Source organism: Panthera onca, chromosome C1, assembly GCF_046562875.1.
Source record: "Panthera onca isolate mPanOnc1 chromosome C1, mPanOnc1 haplotype 2, whole genome shotgun sequence".
Classification (NCBI taxonomy): domain Eukaryota; kingdom Metazoa; phylum Chordata; class Mammalia; order Carnivora; family Felidae; genus Panthera; species Panthera onca.
Genome location: NC_138346.1, coordinates 196,826,953 through 196,847,455, shown reverse-complemented (window position 1 = coordinate 196,847,455; position 20,503 = coordinate 196,826,953). Strand labels below are relative to the sequence as shown.

The following is a 20,503-nucleotide window of genomic DNA, read 5'->3' as shown; positions in this document are numbered from 1 at the left end:
GGTTCAAATCTGGATTGGTTCCTTTTTTCCAAGTCAGTAGTTCTTTTAGAGTATAGCGAAAATTATCTTCACACAATTAGGAGTAAACTGTATGAGTCTGCACAGACTTAAACTTTGTAAAAGGATTCATTTTAAAGTCTAACACTCATGGCACAAAAGAATTCAAATTGTAAACCCATATAATGAAAATCGGCTGCCTTTTTGACCCTACCTGTGCTCCAAAAAAGGTTTTTGTTTTGGGTCAACACAAGGCAAGATACATTCTTCACAACACTAAAGTGTGTCCATACATCCATCCTTTACTCTGCACGTGGGGGTTGCTGCTGGAGAACAGAAGGCTTCTTTTTCCGTTGCTAAGTGCATTTAGCTTGGTACCAGCAGCCTATGAAATAGACTCCACCTAAGCCTTGACTGATGGTGTTCTGCCTCCAGCCAGCCTTAGAATCTTTCTAAACAGGTCAGCCAGTATTTGTAACTTTCCCAGAGTGAATTGCTTGCCAAGTCCCTGGCACTCCCTTCTCTGGAAAAAAAGTATGTCCAGAGGGTACTTAGTGATCCTTTGCTAAGAAGTTTTGTGTTGCTGTTTCTGGATTGCAGATTTGGCCATATGTTTCTAAACAGCCCCTGTAAAGTTGAGAAAAGAAAAAATAAGTTTATATTTTGTGCAACTTGAAATAATACAGCATAAAGTTCATCACAACTTCCGAAGTTTACTTAGTGCGGGCTAAGTTGGGGAGAGATTGCTAGAGTGTGATTTACATATGATTAGGAATGCATTTCCCTCCAAATGCCTATTAGGGTGCCTCTTACCTGCAAGACTGAATGAATGGTAACCTATGTGGTGGTGATGGGACGGACTAGCCAGGTTAACCTTGCATGGGTGTTAACAATGACTGAAATTCTCGATGAGTCGTTGCCCTTTCCTTCCCTATTGTACTTTTAATCTGATCCACACAAAGGTGTTTAACATACCATTTTCCTCAATTACAAGGTTCTCTAATCTCCCAAACAATAAGCGTAATCAGTTACTCCTAGGTAAAACATGGTAAAAGAAAATGCTAGTAAGTTACGAAAAGTATTGGTTATAACTGTTATTTGTGAGTTTGTATCTAAGACACAAGACTAGCTAGAAAGTAAGAATTAAATTTATGGGCATCTGTCTAGTATACAACTTAACATAGACCTTTTTTATCCTTAATGTCTTTATCCAAGAGAATCTAGGATTTTATCAGGAATATAAGAACATATTAGTATATAAAGAAATCAATGGATAGGCATGTTGCTTGTTTCACATATTAAGCAATAATCGTGGGGCACCTAGGTGGCTCAGTCGGTTAAGCATACGACTCTTGATTTGGCTCAGGTCATGATCTAACAGTGAGTTTGAGCCCCGTGTCCAGCACTATGCTGCCAGTGCATAGTCTGCTTGGGATTCTCTCTCTCCCTCTCTCTCTGCCCCTCCCCTGCTTGCTGTCTGTCACTCAGAATAAACTTTAAAAATAAATTCTGTCCCTCAGGCTAAAACAACACCTAGTTGAGTTTTTTGTTTTTGTTTTAACTTCCATATTTAGCCTTCTGGCCTCCTTTGTCATAGTCTGAATTAGGTAGCATAACTGTCTTCTCTGCTATTCTTTTTTTTTTATTAAAAAAATTTTTTTTAATTTTTTTTTTAACGTTTATTTTTCAGAGAGAGACACAGCATGAACGGGGGAGGGGCAGAGAGAGAGGGAAACACAGAATCGGAAACAGGCTCCAGGCTCTGAGCCATCAGCCCAGGCCCGACACGGGGCTCGAACCCGTGGACCGCGAGATCGTGACCTGAGCCGAAGTCGGACGCTTAACCGACTGAGCCACCCAGGTGCCCCATGCTATTCTAAGGAAACTTTATGAATAGCTGATGGGGTAGAATAGGCCAAGGAAAGTGATGCACAGAGCCCCTAGATGTGTCATCCTCTTACAGAATTCCCAGTGATAATTAGGGCATATTTTGAGTCCTGCTAGAAACAGAAACATTCCAAGTGACTGCTGAATGCTTAAATCGGGCAATCTGGAGGTGTTATTCCTAACTGACTTGTCATTTGACACACTTTTTTTTTTTTTTTCAGGCATTAGTATTGTTAAGTTAGGAAAGCAGCAACAAGGCAAACACCACTCTTGTACCCTCAAGGATCACCTTGAGACTGTGTCTCGATTCCACCTGTCTGAGAAGTGGGAGTGTTAGCCTGTCCCAGGCTCTTGGATAGCATAGCCCTTTAAAAAAAAGAAAGCCATTTTCCATTTGTCCTGGATGAGCACAGTTTGGAAATCATTTCCCAAGTCATTGTTTTGCTTTTCCATGTTAAGTGAAATTTCCCCTGAGCAACATCTCCCTCCCCACCATCCCCTCAGCCGGTGTCAGTTAAGATCTGAATAGCAGCAAAAACTGACTTATAAGTTGAGAGCTCTTCGGCGAGGCTGATCCTTAGCTGCTCTATCTCTTTGTTCTTCTGTTGCTGGAGTTGTACCCCATTCCTTAACCGCCTTTGTCGTTCTTCCATTTCCTCCAGCTGTTCCTGCAGGTGAGAGGGTCAAGAACATCTCTAGTGAGCAGAACAATAAAAAAACTGGCATTGTCCGTTATAGTTTATAAAGCACTTTCTTAGATGTTATTTAATCTTCACGCCAGTATAGTTTGAGAAACTGGTTCAAAGAAATGTTGGGACAAAGTAATCCTGCTTAGGAAAATGGTGACCAGAAAGGAGTCTTGTCTATACTGGCAGACTACTGCTTAATAGAATCCTACAAAGGGTGGGTGGGTGCTCAGATGGTTTTTTGTTTGTTTGTTTTGCAGTTTTAAGAAGTGTTGGGGAGAGTTGTGGTCCTGTAGTCGGTGTGCTGAGAGTTTTATGGACCTCTGGCTTTGTGCAAGTTTATTTCTATCAGGATAATCAGTTTTTACATCATCCTGCAACTTAAAGCAATTTAAAAGAAACCAAGTCTTGGGGGTGCCTGGCTGACTCGGTATAGCATGCGACTCTTGATCTTGGGGTTGTGAGTTCAAGCCCCACGTTGGGTGTGGAGCCTACTTTGGAAAAAAAATCAAGTCTTTGTATGCAGTTATTCTTAACTATTTTTTTGTTTGTTTATTTTGAGAGAGAGTGTGTGGGAGGAGCAGACTGAGAAGGGGAGAGAGAATCCCAAACGGGCTGTGTACTGTCGGCACAGAGCCTGATGCAGGGCTCAAACCAACAAACCATAAGGTAATGGCCTGAGCCAAAATTTTGAGAGAGATACAGCACAAGTAGGGGAGGGGCAGAGGGAAGGTGAGACAATCCCAAGCAGGCCTCACACCATCAGCACAGCCTGCCATGGGGCTTGAACCCATGACCTATGAGATCATGGCCTGAGCCAAGGTCAAGAGTTGGACACTTAACTGACTGAGCCACCTAGGCGCCCACTTATTCTTGGCTATTAAATGTAGTTCTAAGAGAGTTAAAACTATTGGAAGTCCAGTTGTTTACAGGAAAGACTAAACACAAGTTTTGTATTTGAACCTCCTTGAAGTCCAAAATAGCTCTGCCCAGTACTTCTGTAACATCATATGCAAATAGATGCTTTATTAGGATGTTGGCTATCCTAGTTGTTAATTTCCTTATACTGTACTTGTTACACAAAAAGACTGAATTTGTTCCAAAGTGCTAAGTTGGAAGATGAAGAAGCTATGCCCCAGAGGCCTTCAGGAGCCTTAAGATGATTGTCCGTTTCCCATTCTGCCCAAACCAAACAGGATATATTCTGTAAACTGTCTCTGCCCAGGATTAATGCCTGAGGAGTGAGGTAAGGAAGATGTCAGCAAATCCGTCTCTGGCATAGTTGGTAGCTGGCGTGGATCCTTAGGAAGCATGAGGGAGATGGGAAGGGAAGGTTGCAGCTGAAAGGCCTGTTTTAAAGGGGTAATGACTTCACCTCAGATTTTGAAGAATAATGAGCCAGGAATCCAGTTTAGGTACATGCTGTTATTAGAAGGATCTAAATAATTTGTTCTCTAAGTCATCCTTCATATACCTATGGCACATCATTCTGCAGCGTTTGATACTCTGGCTGAATTTCGACTTTGGTCAACCTTGTCAAAAGGCCTTTTTTTAGTGCCTTAGCCATACTTTGGTGCCACACAGAGATGCGGTCTTGCCATCTAAGTCTGTCTTCTGGAGGGAAGCACCCGCAAACCTCTGCGCCCCAATTCCCCAAGCCTCCTTTCGACATCTAGCAAAGCTGTATTTTGGTGAGACCTAAAAGTACACGCTTGGGAAGACAGTCTGTACCATCAATGATAAACTGACCAGGAGGAGCAACGTTACAAAATGAAACAAATATTGCTACCCTGACTGGCGTTAAGCCGGTCTTAATCATGTAGCACCACGAGATTAACTTTCTAAAACTGCTTTATCGTGTTCGTCTTTCAAAGACTTTCCACCTCTTGAGTCTGGCATTCAGACCCCCTTTAGTCTGACCCCTACCTCTAGTTAGAACCTCCACTGCACTTTCAGATGGACATTTTCCTCTAGCCTGCACTGTGTAGCAGGGAGGCCACGACTAGTCACATGTAGCTAGTAAGTACTGGAAATTCAGCTAATCTGAATCCACATGTACCTAAGTATAAGCTACACAGATTTTTAAGACTTGGCATATAAAACAATGTAAAATACCTCAAATTTTGATATTGACTCAATGTTGAAATATTTTTATATGCAGAGTTAAATAAAATACTAGTTTCACCTGTTTCTTACTTTTTTTTTTTTTTTTTTTAATGTGGCTACTAGAAAATTATAAATGACATCTGTGGCTTGCATGATGTTTCTTGGTTCTAGCCTGCTGCTCTAGCCTGACAAATTCACAGATCTCTGTGTCTTTACTCCTGCCATTTCTGTCACCTAAACAGCATCTGCTATATTACATTACCATTTATCTTTTTTCTTCTTGTGTAACTCCCAGCTTGTAGGTTCCTGCCCAGCACCCTGCACGTAATGCTGGATGTGAAGCACGTAGATAGTAAACATTCTATAATTCCGCATTCACGACCTACCAATTTCATCTAAAAACTTGGAGACCATTCTCAGCAAATTCCTCACACCACCCACTGCACCAGTCCCCAAATCCTACCCAAATATTTTACTTCACATATCTCACATGATCTCTCCCTCATAAGGCTTAAGTGGTCTTTCCAGTCTCTTTCAATCCATCCTACATGCCACCATTTTTAAAAGTATGTGCCTATGCGCAAGTACTTTACAAAGATTAATTCATTCTTTCCAACAGCCTTATGATGTGTATTATTACTAATCCCATTTTACAGTGAAGGAGCAGAGTCACTGGTGAAGTCATTGGTCCAAAGTTTCCCAGACAGGAAGTGAGCCAGGATTTGCCACTGGCTTATAAAACTCATAAGTTTTCTTGGGGCGCCTGGGTGGCTCAGTCGGTTGGGCGGCCGACTTTGGCTCAGGTCATGATCTCGCGGTCCGTGAGTTCGAGCCCCATGTCGGGCTCTGTGCTGACAGCTCAGAGCCTGAAGCCTGTTTCAGATTCTGTGTCTCCCTCTCTCTGACCCTCCCCCGTTCATGCTCTGTCTCTCTCTGTCTCAAAAATAAATAAACGTTAAAAAAAAAAAAATTTAAAGAAAACTCATACTTTACAACTGCGTTGTTGCCGTCTTGTCTGTGGAGCTCTTCAGTGGTCCTCAAACTGTTTTCCATGAAACCCCAGGAGAAAGCCATATGGAAGTGCCCTTGCCTCAGAAAGTAGCTCACTTTTACCTGTTTTACATGCTGGCATTCTATATCAAGTTGTGTTTGGGGAAAAGGGTCTGTGGCTTTGGAGAAAACCTTTTTTTTGAAAACCACTGACTTGAAGACTATGGAAAATCCTTCAGTCTGGTCCCAATCTACCACTACAGCCACATCTGTCTAGTCACATTCTTAGGATCCAGCCACACTGAGCGGACTTCCCTTAACATGTCTTTTTATGTTTTCATGCTTTTGTGTAAGTCATTCCCTCTGCCTGGAATGCCTCTTTCCCATGTCTACCCAACAAATTTATTCTCCAAGGCTTAGTTCAAACACCTTGTGGAAGTTGAATGTGAACTTGGGCTAGATTGCACAGGGTCAGAATCCTCCTGTCACTTCCTGAACAAATGATTTGACTTGTCTGTCTGGTTTCTGTTTTCTCATTTTTCATACAGTGACAGTAATTTATAGCTATCGCACAGAAAGGTAAGGATTAAATGTATTAATACGTGTAAAAAACTACAAGTACATGGTAGCTATTGTTAACTCTTGTGAAATTTCCCCTCCGTGTCCCCAGGCAGGGGTAATTATACATACTTCATTGGTACAGTGCCTTATTCCTACTACTGTTATAGTGTTTATCACTTGAAGAATATTAATGATTTCACTGATTCTATGGCTTTCACATTTTAACATTTCAGATCAGGGTGCATCTTTTTTTTTTTTTTTTTTTTTAATTTTTTTTTAATGTTTTTATTTATTTTTGAGACAGAGAGAGACGGAGCATGAGCAGGGGAGGGGGAAAGAAAGAGGGAGACACAGAATCCGAAGCAGGCTCCAGGCTCTGAGCTGTTAGCACAGAGCCCGACGCGGGGCTCGAACTCACAGACCGTGAGATCATGACCTGAGCCGAAGTCGGACACTCAACCGACTGAGCCACCCAGGCGCCCCTCAGGGTGCATCTTAAAATCAAGTGTCTTTCATTTTACGCAATATGTTCATTATATCTGGTATCCTTCCTGGACTATAAACTATTTGAGGTCAGAAACTACCCCTCTCCCCCATTTCTCATCTCATCTCTTCTGCCAGCACATAGTTCACTGCCTGGCACATGGTAAGCAGGCGTAGAAAATATTTGTTGAATGAATAGATGATGGTGATGAAAGAGGCAGAGTGTACAACTGCAAGAGTGAAGTGTACCCTTGAAAAGTAGTCAGATGCCGTAAGTGACCTTTGGCAAACAAGTCTGGGAAGCCATTTCACAAAGCAGAATTTGCTTACTAGGACCTTGATTGCTACTTTATGACAAAGCAATAGGAGACATCCATCAAGAGTATGTTTCATAGAATGATCTTGGGAAAGCTGTACCAATCAGCAAATCTGAAATCCAGCACAGTGATGAAAATCGCGGGCAGGTGGGGGGCGGGGGCAATTCTACAACCCTGATACTATGTCCAAAAACTCCTCCAGAGGATTTCCTGTTGATGGTACCACTGTCCCAGTTAGGCTTGTCTGAAATCTTGACACCCTCTGTGACTTCTCACCCCTGCCCCCTTCATTCAGTGGCCACATTATCCTGCATTTGTTCTTGCATCCTTCCCCTTCCTTGTATTCCCACATTGGTTCCTCTTACCTATAGTAGCTTCCTGATTAGTCCCCTAGCTTCTAGGTCTCCAGCCCATTTTACACACTGCCACCCGTACTTTTTCTAAAAGTAGAGAAGCAATTATGTTACTCGCTTGATTAAATACCTTTACTGATGTAACTGAGTACTGAATGAAATCCAAACTCCCTAGTTTGGATTTCTGAGTCCTGACATGACCTGGGGTGCCTGGGTGGCTCAGTCAATTGAGTACCCAACTCTTCATTTTGGCTCAGGTCATGATCCCAGGGTTGTGGGATTGAGCCCCACGTCTGGCTCCACACTGAGTGTGGAGCTTGCTTAAGATTCTCTCTCTCTGCCCCCCTTCCCAGCTCACACACTCACTCTAATTTAAAAAAAAAAAAAAAAAAAGCCCAAAATGATCTGCCCCAACCTACCTTTACAGTTCAACTCACCTTTCAATTTTTCACCTGTCATATGCAGCCAGGTTGCAGATGTTGAGTTAATATATATATTAAAACTACTCTCACCTATTTTTTTAAATTTCTTTAATATGGCTATTATAAAGGTTTAAATTATATTATGTCTTGCATATTTCTTTGGGATAGCACTGGTCTAGATCTTGCCTATATTTTAATACCTAGCTCAAATAACACCACTTCTTCCATGGAGTGTTGTCTGATTTAATGGATGACTAAAAATAATTTCATTATCGTATAGCACTCTTACCTTACCTCTCTTAAATCACATGCTGCTCTTTCCCCTGGATTACAATTATTAATGTAATGTCTGTCTGAGTACAACTTAAGGATACATTTTATGCCAAAAAAATAAAAAGATCCTCTTTCACTAGACTGAACCAATTAAAAAGCTGCAGTGGGGGAGGGGATTGCTTTCATAATACAAACTACAGAAAGCTTGACAAAATTTTGAGTGAAGTGAATACAGCCATTTTCAACAGAGGATATGTTCCTTGAAGGATGGATCAGAATCTCTGGAACTTTTTAAGCTTATCCAAAGGAACATGTATTTCAAAAGATGAAAATACTGCTCTGAAAGGAACCACCACATCGTGGTCCCCTCATAGTGGCCAGCAGCCCTTCAGTCAGCATTTAACTGATATCCTCTGAGCCCGAGTGGCAGAAAAAAGTAAAGCAATGCTCCCTTCCTTCTGAAAGCTCACAGTCCGTGGGAGAGAGACAAAATTGTGTTTTTACTTTGTATTTATATCCCACCCTGTTCTATAAAGGGATTAGAACTGGCTCACACTTAATCAGAAGTAACTGGAATACAAGTGAAATGGTGATAATGCACAAAGAAGGAAAATGAGGAATAGAGCTTCATAGATTTCATCCCAGTTTTTGCTTTGTTTTGTTTTGTTTTAAGTAATCTCTGTGCCCAACGTGGGGCTCAAACTCATGACCTCGAGATCAAGAGTCACACGCTCTACTGAACCAAGCCAGCCAGGCGCCCCTCGTCCCAGTTTTAAAACTGGGAAGCTCCAAGGCAGAGATCAGCTAGGTGGGACTTGAGGGTGAATGTGCAGGGAGGGAGAGAATGAAAATCCCACCTCGCCTCATCCCCCTCTTGCTCCCTGCACCCAAGCATGATTCACCAAGAATTGGAAAACTGTGCCATGGAAAGTGCACGGAAACGTTCACAATTGGCCAGGCCAGGGTTCATAGACCACCACCTCGCTGAGCCTGTTTCCTCATCTATGAAAGAACACTTGATTTGGAGGCTTAACGAGAGGACCGGGTGACGGTCGGTGTCAGGGCGCCGCCTACATTCTCAGCCCGGAGCGCCGGCCTAACCTGGTGGGATGAAGAGCGGAGTAAAGGAGCGGCCGCCCCGAGGAGTAAGCGGATCCTCCTGCATGTAGGAGGACCTCCTTCAAAGTGGCCGCGAGACCTGTGACTCCGGTCACCTTTTCCTGCCCCAGGCTAACTGTCCGTGCCCAGGGGGCCTACCCTGTACTGCTGCACCTCCTCATCTCGTTTCTGCCTCACGAGCAAGATCTGGTCCTCCAGGTTCCTGTTCTGCAGCTGGAGCTGCCGGGCCTCTGCTTGCAGGGGTCTCAGAGCCTCCTTCATCCCCTGGATCTCGGCCTGGGTTTTCTGCAGCGCTTTGGCCGCAGCTTCTTTCCTCTCCAGGAGCCGCAGCAGCTGAGGCTCATACTCTTCCTCCAGGCCTTGGCGGCTCTCTGCCATGAGGTTCTCAAACTGGGCAGAGAGCCGCCGGCTCTCCTGGAGAAAGTGCCCGTCCCTCTGGCTGGGAGGTGCTTCCAGTTGTTGCCGTAACTGCTCCTTCTGCTTCTGATAGGCGTCCCGGAGCTGGGCCAGTTCCTCCGAGAGCTGGCCTGCCCGTGTGGTCAGCGCTTGCCGGAGATCGGCAAACTGGGCCACGTCCTGCCGGCGGCACTTGAGCTGGTATTGGCAGGCCACGCATTCCTTTGTCACCTTGAACAGCTTCTGCTTGACCAGCCGGATCTCCTCCCTCAGCCCGTCCCTCTCCAGCTCTGCTTGGGCGTGCAGTTTGTAGGCGGCCAGGATGTCCTGATGGACCTGCTGCACCTCCTGCAGGGCTGGTTCCCGGAGCAACACCAGCTCGTGGATGAGCCGATCCCTCTCCTCTTCCAGCTGGGCCACAGCTTGGACACATTGCTGGAAACGCTCCTCTAGCAATTCCAGGTCCTCTATGCTCAGGTTGTCTGTGCTGGGACTAGGCCCGGCTTGGAGGCTCTCCTCAGGGCTGGGTTTCTCCTCGCTCGTGACCGTCTCTCCCCCGGAACTGGTCTGCTCTGGGCTTGTGGTCTTTCCTGGCTGCGTGGGCTCGTCCACATATAGTATCTCCTCTGGCTTCATAGGCTCGTCCATCTCCAGGGCCTCCCCTGGTTGCCTGGTCTCCTCGATATACAGTGCCTCCTCAGGCTTCTCCGTCTCTTCCACGTAGAGTGTCTCATCGAGGTCACCTGTGTCCCCCAGGTAGAGAATGTCCTCTAAGTTCAAGGTCCCCTCCAAAGACAGAGTAACTTCTGGGTTCAAAGTCCCCACCTCACGTGGGGATTCAGAGTTCTCTTCGAGAGAAGAACTGGCTTCCGTTCTTGTTTCTCTGCAAGAGAAATGACTTAAAGTCAGAGGGCAGCCACAATCCCGGGATGGTTCCCGACGGGAGCCATTGGGCTTTTTTCGGCCTCTCACATCTCAGAGGGCACTTGTCTACTCCTTCCCCCTCCGTCAGCCTACCCCCATACACCCATGGCTCAGATCCCCTGACAACATCCCCATGACGTCAGCGTCTAGCCTCTGCTTACATACCTTTAAGGCCAGGAAGCTCACATCGTTCCACTGTCATAAGAAAATTCTAGTGTTGAAGTAAAACCTTCTCTGCAATTTTTTACCTGGACTTGGTTCCTCTTTCTGGAATCAGACAAATCTAACTACTTTCCCATGCCAAGTTCTTTAAACACCTAAGGAAAACTAACATCTTTCGATTATTCCATGCATGCCAAAGTGTCCAGTGCCCTCCTCGTTTGGGTCACTTCTTTCTGACTCAGCTCCAAACTGTCACTGTCCCTTGGGGGTGGGTATTGGAAACAGTATCCAGGTATGTTCTGAGCTCTGGACAGTATGTTTCTGTTGATAAGGCCAATATTGCCAATAGAGGGCAGCTCAATCATACTGGCAAATGCTGAGTTTGACTAAAGGCCTTTAAGACTGTCTCGTACTGAGTACTTTTATTTTCCTAACTTTTTTAATGTTTACTTATTTTTGAGAGAGACAGAGCACGAACAGGGGAGGAGCAGAGAAAGAGTGAGACACAGAGTCCAAAGCAGGCTCCAGGCTCTGAGCTGGCAGCACAGAGCCCGACGTGGGGCTCGAACTCACTGCGAGATCATGACCTGAGCTGAAGTCAGATGCTAAACCGACTGAGCTACCCAGGTGCCCCTCACACTGAGTGCTTTTAAACCACATCTCTTGTTCCTGTAAAAACATTCATCTTGTTAGAATTGGCCCATCCTCTGGCCTGTCAAAGGCTCTTGAATTCAGATTCTGTGATTCTGACAGAGAAGTTCCTTAACCCAGCTGCCAGTTGCCTGCTAATTTAACCAGCTCCTGTTAAGGAATATTCTCCTGCTTCTCTGGCCTTCAAATGGCTTTGGTCCTTCCTGTTTCAATTCATCTTACCTACCTTGGATCTCTGGGCAATTCTCTGAAAATATAAAATACCACGGAAATAATAACAATAAATTACACTTAAAAAGGTCCTAATATCTGAATCTAATATCATTCAGGCTCAGTTCTGAATGATTTACGTATACCAATTCATTTAATCCTCATAACATTTTTATGAGGTAGTCATACTTATTATCCCCATTTTACAGATCAGGAAACTGAGGTGAAAAGAGATTAAGTAATTTGCTCAAGGAAACTCCTACTCCATGAGCACCAGTTATAAAACAAGTTAAATGTGAGTGTAGCTTACAAGAAACTTATTTTAGATATAAAGCATAAATGAAAAGCACCATGTATCAGTGAAGTCATCTGTCTTGAAAAGGCCGACTTGTGTCCAGGTTTTAAGCTCTAGATATCAGCTCCAAGTTCCCACTACAGATTACTTTTATTCTAAATCGTTGTGTCCTCACTCTGTCTTCCTCTCTAGCACCCCAGGAGTCCCTGGCTCCCCATTCTGTGTCTCATGGTGGCCCTCTGGAAGCCACAAGTGTGGCTTCACCAGGCCCCAGAGATCACTGGCTTCATGCAACCCAAGCACCTGCACCGAAATCTAAAAGCTTGAAGGCAGCCTCAACCATCACCCTGTCTGTTCCCATCACTTTACCACAAAGACTGATCTCTCTCACCTGGTGTCACCTAGCACCTCAAACTCAACTTTTCCCAAATTATCCTTCTCCCTGGGCTCACTATACCTGTATTCTCCAGCTCAGAGAAGCACATCCCCATACAGCAGGTTGATGAGGCAAATAATCTACCCCCCCCCTTCTTTTTTTTTAATTTAAATTTTAGTTAGTTAACATACAGTACACTATTGGTTTCTGGAGTAGAACTCAGTGATTCATCACTTACCCACAACAGCCAGTGCTCATCACAACAAGCGCCCTCCTTAATACCCATCACCCATCTGGCCCATCCCCCCTCCCTCCATCAGCCCATAGTTCGTCCTCTATCATTAAGAGTCTCTTATGATTTGTTCCCTCTCTTTTCGTTCCCTGCCTCCCATATGTTCATCTGTTTTGTTTCTTAAATTCCACATGAGTGAAATCATATGGTATTTGTCTTTCTCTGATGGACTCATTTCATTTAGCATAATACATTCTAGCTCCATCCATGTCACTGCAAATGGCAAGATTTCATTCTTTTTGACGGCTGAGTAATATTCCATTGCATATATATACCACATCTTCTTCACCCATTCATCAGTTGATGGACATCTGGGCTCTCTCCATCGTTTGGCTATTGTTGATAATGCTGCTATAAACATTGGGGTGCGTGTACCCCTTTGAATCTTTGTACAATAAAAACATGTACCCCTTTGAATCTACATTTTGTCCCCTTTGGGTAAATACCTAACAGTGCAATTGCTGCATCGTAGGGTAGTTCTATTTTTGAGGCAAATAATCTTTAAACAGCTCTTTTCCTCCCCCACATAGCCAACTCACTGAGAACTGACCTATCTCAGAAAGTCTCCAGTCTCCACCTCCTCCTCATCCCCTTGCCAGGGCCCTACTCCAAGTCATCGCATACCTGCACTCATGTGCCAGCCTTGTAACGGGCATTCTTCCTTCTCATGCCAGCCTATTGCCTACAGCGCCACAGCTCACTAGAACATAACCGTGTCGCATCACTTCATGCACAAATAGCCAGCTGCTTAGCATAGACTCAAAGCCCTTAAAGATGTGGCCCCAACATACCTTTCCAGGCTCATCTCACACTACCCGCCCCCGCCCACCCAGAGCATGTGTTAACACTTTTACACCTCCTACTCCTAGCCCACTATGTCTAAAGAATCCAGCTCAGAAAATACAGCTCCTTGTACACCATCTGATGAGAGAACAATCCTGCACCACCTGGAAAGGTAGAGCTCGTAGCACCAGAAAGGATGCACCTGCTCAGCCGGCCAGACCCACCTTGATCCTCAACAGAGCCCCTGCTTTCCCAGCAGACGGCCCTCACAGGCTCCTGCTGAGTTCCCCACCCTGGAATGACGTAACTGTGTTCAAGGCAGTATTCCAGGTATTTTACATGAATACTCATGTATATGATGCTCATCTGTTACCCCCATTTTGTAGATGAGGAAACCAGAGCACTGAGTAAAGAACTCACTCAAGGTTCCACAACTTGTAAGTGGTAGAGGCTGGAGAAGATGGCATCTGGCTCCAAAGCTGGACGGTGCTCCTTTTATCACTCTGTTCCCAGAACAGGCATGAGTTCTAAAACAGGTACAAAGCTACAGCAGGTCCAACAGAGCTTGGCACATAGCATTCAAAATATACTTATTTAGAGGTGCCTGGGTTGGTTAAGCCCCAGTTGGTTAGGCATCCGACTTTGGCTCAGGTCATGACCTCACGGTTCCTGAGTTCGAGCCCCACGTCGGGCTCTGTGCTGCCAGCTCAGAGCCTGGAGCCTGCTTCAGATTCTGTGTCTCCCTCTCTCTCTGCCCCTTCCCTACTCTCTTTCTCTCTGTAAAAATAAATAAACTTAAAAAAGGGGGGGAGGTGCCTGGGTGGCTCAGTTGGTTAAGCATCTGACTTCAGCTCAGGTCATGATCTCACAGTTTGTGGGTTTGAGCCCCGCATTGGGCTCTGTGCTGACCGCTAGGAGCCTGCAGCCTGCTTCGGATTCTGGGTCTCCCTCTCTCTCTGCCCCTTCCCTGCTCACACTCTGTCTCTCTCTCTCAAAAATAAACATTAAAATTTTTTAATTATGAAAAGTTAAAATATATATATACTTATTTACCTACTCGTAAATTTCTATTCGTCTTTCAAGCCCCACTCATCTCCCCTGTGAAGCATTTCGCAGACAAACCCATTATTCCGTTCTCAAGGCACTTTGTGTGCAGCTCATCTTTGCACTTAGTGCTATTACAGCAGTGAGCGTGTCCGTGTCCCCTGAGAGTCCATTTCCTAAGGACAAGTACAGTTCTCATTCTCTGTGTATCCCAGGGTGGGGCTCTGTAGAAGGAAGGCAGGCAAGAAACCGACTCAGATCCAAGGAGGAAACTTTGCCCAAAGTCAAGTGGCAAAGCTGGAAGTAGAACCCCGGCCACCTGACTCCCAGGCAGCGCCCTTATCACACACTGTTGTTGCCTCTGTTGCCCCCCCCCCCCCCCCACAGTGCCAGGCCTCTGCTCAGTGCTGCCCTCACACAGCTGCCTCTCTCCAAGGGGCTGAGGAAAATAGCGTATGGGAGATCGAGGGGCAAGGGAGCCGGCTCAGCTGGGGCCCCTGACCTCAGGCTTCCTTGGACTCCAAGCAGCCTCCCTCTGCCACTCTGACCCTGGCCCTAGAGGACTCCAGCAGCTCCCACTCTGCACATCGAGGCTGTGGCAAGGAGTGTCTGTGACATGCTGCAGGCATGAGTTGGTGTGTGTCTGACTCTGTGTGTATCTGTATATGCATATGGCAGCACAGGGGACTGTATGTGCAAAACTGTACTCTGCTTTGTGCTGTGTGTGACAGCGAGGGGTGTGGGGTGTGTGTGTTTGCACCTTCACCTCTTCGGGGCTATGGTCTGACCTGGGGCAGAAATACTCCCTAGTGGCCCCAAATCCCTGAGCCACAGCCCTTTCCCCGGCACCAGTGGTAAGCTGACAGAGTGGATGGTTGGGGGCGGGCCTTCTCTCCGGGGGGGGGGGGGGGGGGGCCCAAAGACCAAGGCCCTCCTAAGACCCTCCCCACCCCCCATTCCAGGCCTCAGACCGGAGAGAGCAAGCTGCCAGAACAGGCTCTTAACTCCAAGCTGGCAGCTGCCCAACCTTGCACCAAGTCCCTTCCACACAGCGAATTCAGCAACTGGAGGCCTCCATCTCCAGTCGCATTTGGGGTGAGGAATGAAAGAAAGCTAGTAGCGTCCTTGGCCACTCCGGCCCAGTGGCATTTGCCGGTGGATGCCCACCAGTCTGAAAGGGTTAATCGTCACCCAGCCCCGGAGGGGGGGGGGGGCGCTATAAAAAACCACAGACAAACGGAGGTGCCGGGACCCCGGGCCTCCCCCATCTCCCTTGGCCGGTGGCTCCGCCCAGTGCCCGCGCCGCACCCCGGCTGGCCCACCACCCCCAGCCAGGCGAAAGGTGATCGCGGGGGACTCGTCCAGCGCCCCCTCCCCCCAGCGCGGCGACTCGGGCCCTGCGCGGTCCTACCTCGCGGCCTGGGCGGCGCCGTCCCCATCGAGCCGGGGCTCCGGGCTGGCCATGGCTGCGCGACCCCGGGCTGGGCGGCCGCGTTATTAATAGCCGGCCCCGCCGGCCGCTCGCTCCGCGCCCGCGCCCGCCGCACTGGCAGCTGCCGCCGACACCGGATCCCGCCCGCCCCGGGCCGGGCGCGCCCACTTGGCCCCAGCTCCCGCCCGCGGGAGGAGGGAGCGGGCCGCGCGGCCGGGGGCGGAGGTGGGGGGTGGCCGATCGGCGTCTCCCAAACCTGCGGGCCCTGAGATCTTCCCGAACCTTCTTTCTCTCCACTCATTCCTTCCAAGGGTCCCAGCTGAAGGGGGGTGGGGGGGGGCGGCTCTGCAGCCCCAGAAGAGCACTTCCCCTGCCTGGGGTCGGGGCAGAGGGTTGAGGTGGGGGGACTGAGAGGGACCCGGCACCCCAGCGCGCGCAGCTCGGCGTCCTGCGAGCCCCACCTGCGCAGGGGGGAGGGGGAGGGGAGGCCTGAGCGCGGTGCCCCGCAGCTGTCCCGAAGGGCTGGGGGAGGAGGGGTCACGGCCACACCCGGTGCGTTTGGGGATAGTCGGGAGCCTGTTGCCGGGGGCTAGGGAAGGGCGGTGGGAGGACTGCGTGGGAGGGGCTTAAGCCTATAAGGTCGAGTCCACATTTAACACCGATGTCCACCCCCCGCGCTGCGGGGTTTCCTGGGGTCCCTCCGCTTGCTCCACCTGTCACCCCGACCCAGCCGCTCCTCTGTCCACTCCGAGGCGTGCCCCCTCCCCCCAAGGCCTTAGCCCATTAGAGTCAGGGTCAAATTTCAACACTGAAGTCTTTCTCCCTAAGCCAGAAGCTGCCGTCCCCTTCCCAGACCTGGGCCTCCGGCATTCTCCCTTCCGATGCCTTTTTTCCACTTAATCTCTCTGTCTGAGGAGGTCTTTGACTCAACCGCACAAGAATGCTGTGTACTGTAAAGAGCGAGGGGCTGGATGTGTGTTTAATCAGAGAGGCCTTGAGTGTGGGGCGGGGGTGGGGCAATGGTGCCGCGGTGTTGAATGCGTGTGGGTTGTGTGTTGCGATCAACGTGCCCACTGCAGGCGGTGTGAACACCACATGGTTGTGTACGTGGAGGGGGAGATGGTGGGATTGTGTGCCCGTGTGTGGCTCTGTGACGACTGTGGGGTACATGTCTGTGTGGGGGCATAGGGTTGGGGGCTTGTATAATCTTGGGGCGCGGGGTAGAGAGTGGTTGTTAGGCGTGGGGATCTGCGGTTGTGGACTGTTGTGACTGTGTTGTGGGGCACGTGTATGGGCCTGCGAGTGATTGTGTGCCCTCGAGGGACTAGGGCTGATGCGTGTTAGTATGGGAGTGGGTGCTCACAGGGCCATGCCTGGCGTGTCCTCTGTGTGTGACCCGGGGCCTGCCGACAGGTTCACTAATCTGTGTATCTGAGGGTGACGCCTGTGGCTGTGTATTTATATCTCTCTGTCTAATGCAAGGGGGTGAGAGATTAACACCCAGGGTAGCCAAATACACCCTTGTAAGGCATGCATTAGAAAAAGCCGGGTTTTAAGGAGGCGGCTGGTCATTTTCTGACTTACCCCTAAAATATTCCAGAGGAGGAGGTTGGCAAAGCCTCAGCTGCTGGTCATTTGACAGCTGCTGCCACTCAGAGAGGAGCTGAGGGAGCCAGGGTGAGGCCTGCGGCAGCACTATTTGCTGTAGGTGCTAGGCAACAGGCAGCAAGGGTGGCCTTAAGAAGGGCTATCCCTTCCCCTCCAACACCCGCCCCCGCCCAGCCCAGGAGCTGGCCCTGGGCTGTCCCCAAAGCCGAATTCCTCACCCCTTCTAACCTTCCCTAAAGCCTTCCTTAGGCTGCAACCCCAAATCTCTCAGGGTCCCAGAAGCACTTCCACCTGCATACCTTAGTTTATGCTGTTCCCACTTGTCTTGTCGAACGTCCTTCACATCCCAGCTTCTACTCTTCTTTGGGTCTCTGCCTACATGCCATCGCCTCAGAAAACCCTTCCCTGATGTCCCCGCCCCCCAGCATAAATGTCTATCAAGTTACTATTTATCCCACTGCCTTATTTTCTGTACAGCACGGATTACATCTGAAATAATGTTTCTTTTCCATTCCTTCCTTTTCCGCTTTCCCCACTAGAATGGAAGCCCCATGAGAGCAGGGACTTTGCGTTGTCTTGTCCCCTGCTGTGTCCCCAAGACCCAGCACAGGGCCTGGTACATAATAGGATCTCAAAAAAAAAAAAAAAAAAAAGCCTCTGCTGCTCACCACCAAGAAGCCCCTGTGTACTTAGGGAAACAGACATTCACATGTGCTCAGATTGCACATACTAAGGCTGAGAGAGGTATGTGACGACACGGGACTCACTTCACTTGGCATACGGCGGCATTCGGCCTGTGCGAGGGCCTGTGTCAGGGCAAACGGCCTAATTTGGCCCAGGCCCCTGCCTGCAAAGAGCTCACAGTGTAACGGATGCAAGAACTGTTGTCTGGGGAGACAAACCCATGCAGAGAATAATGCCCGACTCGGGTTGCTGAGTGGTGTGCTAGGCACTGAAAACCAGGGAAGCCAGGGATGGGACAGATGAACTCCAGGAGTAGGACAACCTCACAAACAGAGTAACCTGGACCTGGAAGGAGGAGAAAGGGTGCTGATGTCCGGCACAGGCTTCTTTGAAACACGGGCATAGCCACTCTGTTTCTCGGCCCCTTTACAAAGCCAAGTCCAGAAAGAGCCGAGAAGGCCCTGGGCTGGCTGCTCTTTGCCTAACCGCCACCCTCCATGCCTCTCTGCTCTGGATCTAGAACAGACAGCCAGCCGACTCTGGCTGACAGTCTTACCTGGCCCCCTTGCCTTACAGTTTCAGGTGGAGTTTGGCTAATAGGAGACACTGACAGTGTCTAAGATCAGTGCGAAGGAGGGGAGTTAGACTGAGATATTTCTAACATCCACCTCCCTCTGTGATTTTGGCAGTTACTATGTTCCTCCACAGAGAGCCACAGCTCCTGTGCGGCAGCCTGCACCCATGGGTACAACGCGCTCACCAGGTTCATTAACAAGGTTCTCTCCTCTTGCCTGTCAGGTCCTTGGGGGGGGTGGGGGGGGTGGATACCATCCCTCAGTTATGAGCCCCAGGGTGCTTCACCATTCCTGCCCACACCTCTGTGAATAGTTCCTTCATTAAACACTCTTCCATTTGAAGCTTTGTGTTCCCTTTCTCCTGCTGAGACCCCTAAGGTAAGAACTAAACCGGGGCACCTGGGTGGCTCACCAGGTTAAGCATCTGACTTCAGCTCAGGTCATGATCTTGCCTCACAAGAGTTCAAGCCTCGCATAGGGCTCTGTACTAACGGCTCAGAGCCCGGAGCCTGCTTCAGATTCTGTGTCTCCCTCTCTCTCTCTGCCCCTCCCCCGCTCATGCTCTGTCTTTCCCTCAAAAATAAACATTAAAAAATTAAAAAAAGAACTAAACCGAAGGAAGATGAGCCCTTCCTTGGCAGAGAATCCAGGAAGCCCTTCTTTCTAAATTCCCAACCAAAACCAGAATCAGAAAAGTTGTAAACTGATCAAAATTCCATCCTAGGTGAACAGTGACCTCCTGGCCACCACCTTGGGCAGGAGCCCAACCCAAGAGGTCCCTCTTAGCTCACCTTACTCAGGCTTAGGCCAGTAGTTACCTTGGCCAAGAGGACGGGGCAGCGAGGGGGCTGAGAGTGGAGGAAGGGGAGGAGGCCTGACTGGCAGAGGGAGGAGCTTGGAAGTAGAGAGCGGCACGAGGGGGCCGCAGAGGGGGTGGAGTCTTGGCAGCAGCCTCCGCCACACTCCAGAGCGTGCCTCTGCGACCTTGGGAAGCCAACCTCGCTGAACCTCAGTTCTCTGTCCGTGAAACGGTCAGTTAATATCCTCTTCACAGGACTGTTGTGGAAAGCAATCAAATGTGAGGTTCAACACACGAGCGGGTGGAGTGAACTTGCTCCAAAAGCTGAGAGTAGCACATTCCCCATTATTACTGGTGCAGGTAGAGGCCATTCTGCTGAGTTTCTGTGTGCCAAGAGCTCCCATCTAGAGGTGGGAGGAGGATAGGAGGAGCCCACTGCTTCAAGGGAGCCCAGGGACAAATCCAAGCCTAAAACCTGCCTCTGCAATTAGTCACTGTGGGACCTTAGGAAAGGCACTCTACCTCACAGATTGTTTTCGTCTCTGTAAAACCAGATAATATTTTTTACCTGATGTGTTTGCTGTGAGGATGAATTGAGAACACAAAAAGCATTTAGTCTGGTACTGGATGCATTCTAAGTGTCCAAGAAATAATAACTATTATTTAAAAAACTCGCCTTTCGGGGCGCCTGGGTGGCTCAGTCGGTTGAGCGTCTGACTTTGGCTCAGGTCATGATCTCGAGGTCCGTGGGTTCAAGCCCCGCGTCAGGCTCTGTGCTGACAGCTCAGAGCCTGGAGCCTTTTCAGATTCTGTGTCTCCCTCTTTCTCTGACCCTCCCCTGTTCATGCTCTCTCTCTGTCTTAAAAAACTCGCATTTCTCCCTCTTACTCTCCCCAAAACTACAACCAAGGACTGACTTACTGCAGTATGTCATTCATTCATTGATTTATTCCTTTATTCATTCATTCATTTCAACATTTATTAAGCCAGGCAATGTTCTAGATCCTAGGAACATAGAGACAAGGAAGTCATTAAAGCAAAACAATATTGGGGCACCTGGGTGGCTCAGTCTGTTGAG

The 20,503-nt window shown here is 48.4% G+C and overlaps 1 protein-coding gene and 1 non-coding gene across 3 annotated transcripts; one reads left to right on the top strand and one right to left on the bottom strand.

The window, feature by feature from the left end:
* Positions 1-107: 107 nt before the first annotated feature.
* Positions 108-16,067, bottom strand: SYNC (syncoilin, intermediate filament protein). Of its 2 annotated transcripts, XM_060625047.3 has the most exons (5): positions 15,739-16,066; positions 9,333-10,473; positions 2,428-2,552; positions 2,174-2,250; positions 108-624 (listed from the first exon to the last, which is right to left on the bottom strand). In XM_060625047.3, the coding sequence occupies exons 1-5, from the start codon at positions 15,789-15,791 to the stop codon at positions 614-616; spliced, it is 1,407 nt and encodes a 468-aa protein (XP_060481030.2). In that variant the 5' UTR covers positions 15,792-16,066; the 3' UTR covers positions 108-613. The 2 variants fall into 2 exon arrangements, with proteins under 2 accessions (XP_060481030.2, XP_060481031.2); XM_060625048.3 differs by lacking the exon at positions 2,174-2,250 and having other exon boundaries at positions 15,739-16,067.
* A 4,044-nt stretch (positions 16,068-20,111) lies between these two features.
* On the top strand, positions 20,112-20,196 carry TRNAQ-UUG (transfer RNA glutamine (anticodon UUG)). Its single transcript has one exon. It is a non-coding gene; the product is annotated as a tRNA-Gln (tRNA).
* Positions 20,197-20,503: the final 307 nt, after the last annotated feature.

Bases quoted from the DNA above. Each gene is read 5' to 3' on its own strand.
- SYNC (XM_060625047.3), bottom strand. From the start codon at position 15,791: ATGGCCAGCCCGGAGCCCCGGCTCGATGGGGACGGCGCCGCCCAGGCC. The intron at 10,474-15,738 runs GTAGGACCGCGC...TTTCTCTTGCAG, and splicing joins GGCGCCGCCCAGGCCGCGAG to AGAAACAAGAACGGAAGCCA. The intron at 2,251-2,427 runs GTCAGTTTTTGC...TTTTTTTTAAAG, and splicing joins GAAGAGCTCTCAACTTATAA to GGCTATGCTATCCAAGAGCC.